The sequence below is a fragment of the Pinus tabuliformis genome, chromosome 1_1 (genome assembly GCF_031772625.1).
Source record: "Pinus tabuliformis cultivar Carrire ecotype Pingquan chromosome 1_1, CPIR1, whole genome shotgun sequence".
In the NCBI taxonomy this organism is placed as follows: domain Eukaryota; kingdom Viridiplantae; phylum Streptophyta; class Pinopsida; order Pinales; family Pinaceae; genus Pinus; species Pinus tabuliformis.
The window spans coordinates 751,617,667-751,621,869 of NC_142297.1; the positions used below are offsets into that span (position 1 = coordinate 751,617,667).

Sequence of the window (4,203 nt, forward strand, 5' to 3'; positions counted from 1 at the left end):
CATTCTGCAACTCAAGGTGTAGACACTGATCCACTACACATATTTAACATCACGGAAAGTAACTAGTACGGAGCTTTGCCCCAACATTAAGTGGGAGACTGGGGTGAAACCATAAATTTCTCGACATCTTGCATTGGAGTAATGGACCCGCATTGGGCCCTATACAACTCTGTATAACTCGGAGTACCTCGAGAATTTCGGCCTCAATTCCGCTAGCTTCCAAGAGAGAGTACACCACGTTCGCATACGATCACGTTCGTATACCGTCCTAGCCCAGCTGTCAAAGTTTGGCGCCATCAACTTTCATGGATATTTAATGAATATACAGATTTTTGGAACGTATGCATTGCATTGTTATTTTGCGCAAAGCATTAATTGTCTGTCTTTGACAACTATCTAAATCAGAAACAAGGCTGCAAAATAAATACGAAGTAGATTTTCTCACATGATCCATGTGGCAATTTTATGGCCTTGTTTAAGCTGGGTAGGTTAAGATTTCATAAGGGAAATTTCTATATTACATTAATGAAATATGATATTACATAGATATAGGAATATTGTTTTCAGATAGGAAAACTATTTTGGACTCATAATTTGTTGGTTAAGAGAATATCTCAACCACACACCAAATTAAGGAAACCACTCTTATATATTAAGAACATACTCTTTACATAGAATGTCACAACTGAGACAAGTAGGAATTAATATTCCAACACACCCGCTTAATAAGTACTTGTCTCGATATCAATCTGCAAAGTCTAGTTGTGGTCAAACATAAAAGAATATGTTGATGTCCATATAAAGGAGCAAACATCCACCGGAATGCATGGGTGTCAACCGCTGCAACCATCAGTCTTGTAGGATGTCCTTCACATACATGGTTTTGTCAACCATTATAACTACATACATGTACTTGTACCTGTAAATCCCCCTTCATCATCATCATGGGTTTTATCAGATTACCCGTAACCATGCTCTTCATCATCATCATGGGTTTTATCAGATTACCCGTAACCATGCTCTGGGTTTTATCGGATTACCCTCAACCATGCCACTAAGGGTTCTCAGCCACCACAGCTCAACTCAGCCACCAAGGCTCAACACAAGCACAAAGGCTCAACTCAGCCACCACGGCTCAACTCAGCCACCAAGGCTCAACCCAGGCACAAAGGCTCAACTCAGCGATGAAGGCACTCGAGCCACTCTGGGCCATAACCTTACCACTAGGGCACTCGAGCCACTCTGAGCTAAAAACCTGCCACTCTGGGCCACAAACATGCCACTAGGGAACTCCAGCCACTCTGCGCTACAAACCTGCCACTAGGGCTCACCAAAGACCCAATTCAACCAGGCCGAGATGCCACTAGGGAACTCCAGCCACTCTAGGCTACAAACCTGCCACTAGGGCTCACCAAAGACCTAATTCAACCAGGCCGAGGGTTTTCTCGGCTAACCCTAAACCATGCCAATAGGAATCTTTGTCCCACTTCACTCTTACATGTGGTTTCTAGCTTACCACAAACCGACACTGCAAATACAAAGTGGTTTTTAGATTACCACAAACTGTATGGAGGTACACATGCCTTACAAAGCTTACAACACAACTCCAACTTTTGGAGTTACCAGATACATACATTACAAAGACCACTACAAAACATCCTAGACTTGCTTACTAATAAAATTTGTGACTCATAATACAACATGCTATTGAGTCTATCTCGCAAACTCACACTAACTCACACAAACATTCAACTAGTTGTCCATCATCCCAAATTTTCACTTGCTTTGCACAAAATCAATATTTGTTGCACTTCAACCTTGACCACCGAGCGCTTTTGGTCTCTTCTTTCTTTTTCTGATTTAATTGTCTTGGATTCACCTATGCGATTTGTTAGAGTAGCTAATTCTAACAAAACCACTTCATTGAGTTAGCTAGGCTCAATGCTTCTAATTCCAAATTATTTATAAATACGACATTACTTTGTTTCTCATTGGAGTTTTTTTTTAAGTATGCAATTATAAAAAATTGAATTTTTACATTGAGTTGATCACGCTCAATGTGTTTACCTTCCCAAACACCAATTGTGTCTAGTTGACCCGAAAAGAAAGAAGAGGTTGCGTGAGAAAGACACTGTCCAGATCTCTTTGATCTCAATGGCAAATCGCCCCCACGACCTTTTCCTTACGCCTAGGAAATGTGTTTCCTTCACAATTGACGAGGGCTCTTGCTCACAGGCTCTTATTTCCCGCTTCATTTCCATTGGCTCTCGGCTACGATCTGGATGGGATGAAAAATCTCTAATATCTCAGTCCGCGCTCATACAAACTAAGCCTTGATCCAGTGCGTGAACTTGTCTCGGCCTCTGTGTTGTTTTTCACTTCTGTCAAGTATCTTAGATCATGTGAACAGAGCACTGACAGAATAATCACAACGTTCTCTCTGTTGCAAGGGAATCCTTCAGCTTTGATGTATTCCATCAATAATGGCAGCACTCTGGCGTCCCCAATGGCCTTAGCTCCCTCCTCATGGCTCGAGAGAATAGTCAGAATTGCCAGAGATTCATCCCCCATTGCTTCCTCGGGACTACTCATGAATTCCATCAAGAGAGGCACCAGCCCAGCTCTCACACTCCTGCTTCTGTTAACTGGAGGATATATGCATAGATTGAAGAGTGCAGAAGTGGCGTCCTTCTTACCCCTCTCGTCCTTCTTACCCCTCATGTTTCCATCCCTAAGAAGCTCCACCAGAGGAGGAATGACACTGCAAGCCCCGATTTGCGCCTTGCTTTCATCCACTGCAGATAGACTGAACAGAGCCGCGGCGGCGTTTTCCTTGGCGGCCATGTTTCCACTTCTCAGAACCTCCACGATGGGCAGAATTCCTCCTTCCTCTGCAATCCGACTCTTATTCGCCTCATGGATCGATAGATTCAACAGGGTCGTCACTACATGCTCTTGGGTCTCCAAATCGGGGCTTAGCAATAGAGGAATCAAGATTGGGATTATTTGGGCCTCTCCAATGTAGGCTCTATATGATGGTTTCTTCCTCGTTAAAGCCCGGAGCTCCTGTGCAGGTTCTCTCCATGACGCACCCTGCAACATGATACACCTTGCCACTAGATATGAGATCAACATTGCCTCCAAACTATAAACGTCTTAGGTAGAGCACTTCTCTGCTTACTAATATGATGGACGCATGCAAAAAAAAAAAATACATGCTGCAAACATAAAAATTATACTCTCAAAACAAATACACTTTCTTATTTCTCTCAGCCCAGCACGGGCCAAGCTTCCTCAACCCAAGAGGGGCCAGGCCCTTAGGGCTCTGATACCATGTTAAGATTTCATAAGGGAAATCTTTATATCACATTAATGAAATATGATATTACATATATACAAGAATATTGTCTCAAGATAGGAAAACTATCTTGGATACACAATCTATTAGTTGAGAGAATATCTCAACCACACACCAAACTAGGGAAACCACTCCTATAGAATAGGAATAGACTCTTCACATAGAAAGTCATAACTAACACAAGTAGGAATTAATATTCCAACAGGCTACAATTTAGTTAGGATTGTTAATAAAAATCGAGTTGTTTTTAGTGCAAATTTTTGGAAGTTTTTTAGATGGATTTTTCTGGTCTAATTTCTCTAAAATCCAATAGAAATTCATTGAAATCACAAGTTTGATGTGTATCCCCTCCACAATAGAAGTGCCCTAGGGGTTTTCGAGAGCTGAATCCATATATACAGTCAATAAACTAGTTTAAATAACACAAATCAAGATTTCACCACAAATTTTTCTGTTGGATTCAAGCACAGGAAACTCCAAAAAGTCGCACTAAAGACAATTCCAATAAAAATGGAGTTTTTAAATCAATTTTTTTATGATGTAAATAGATTCAACACTATTAGGAACTTTTGGGTATCCAAAATCTTGAAAATTGTAATTTGGATTTTAAAAATTTTTATCAAAGTTTTCAAAATCATGCAAGAATTCATATTGTTTTATGAACAAAAACCTTTTAGAGTACATCCAAATCTATTTCTGTTATATATTTTGAAATTGATTTAAACATATTTTCAATCTAATTTGTCTAAAATTTAATAATATTTTTTAAACTACAAATTTAATTTATTATCTATAATCTAAATATAATTTATTCAAATCAAAATCCTATTTTAAAAAACAATACT

At 39.7% G+C, this 4,203-nt stretch overlaps 1 protein-coding gene across 1 annotated transcript; it reads right to left on the minus strand.

Annotated features, from left to right (window-relative positions):
* Window positions 1–2,298: 2,298 nt before the first annotated feature.
* On the minus strand, window positions 2,299–3,102 carry LOC149216183 (U-box domain-containing protein 14-like). Its single transcript, XM_089389853.1, has one exon. It carries the CDS (start codon window positions 3,100–3,102, stop codon window positions 2,299–2,301), a length of 804 nt encoding a protein of 267 aa, XP_089245979.1.
* Window positions 3,103–4,203: the final 1,101 nt, after the last annotated feature.

Excerpts from the sequence above, each read along its gene's own strand:
- LOC149216183 (XM_089389853.1), bottom strand. The coding sequence starts at position 3,102 with ATGTTGCAGGGTGCGTCATGGAGAGAACCTGCACAGGAGCTCCGGGCT.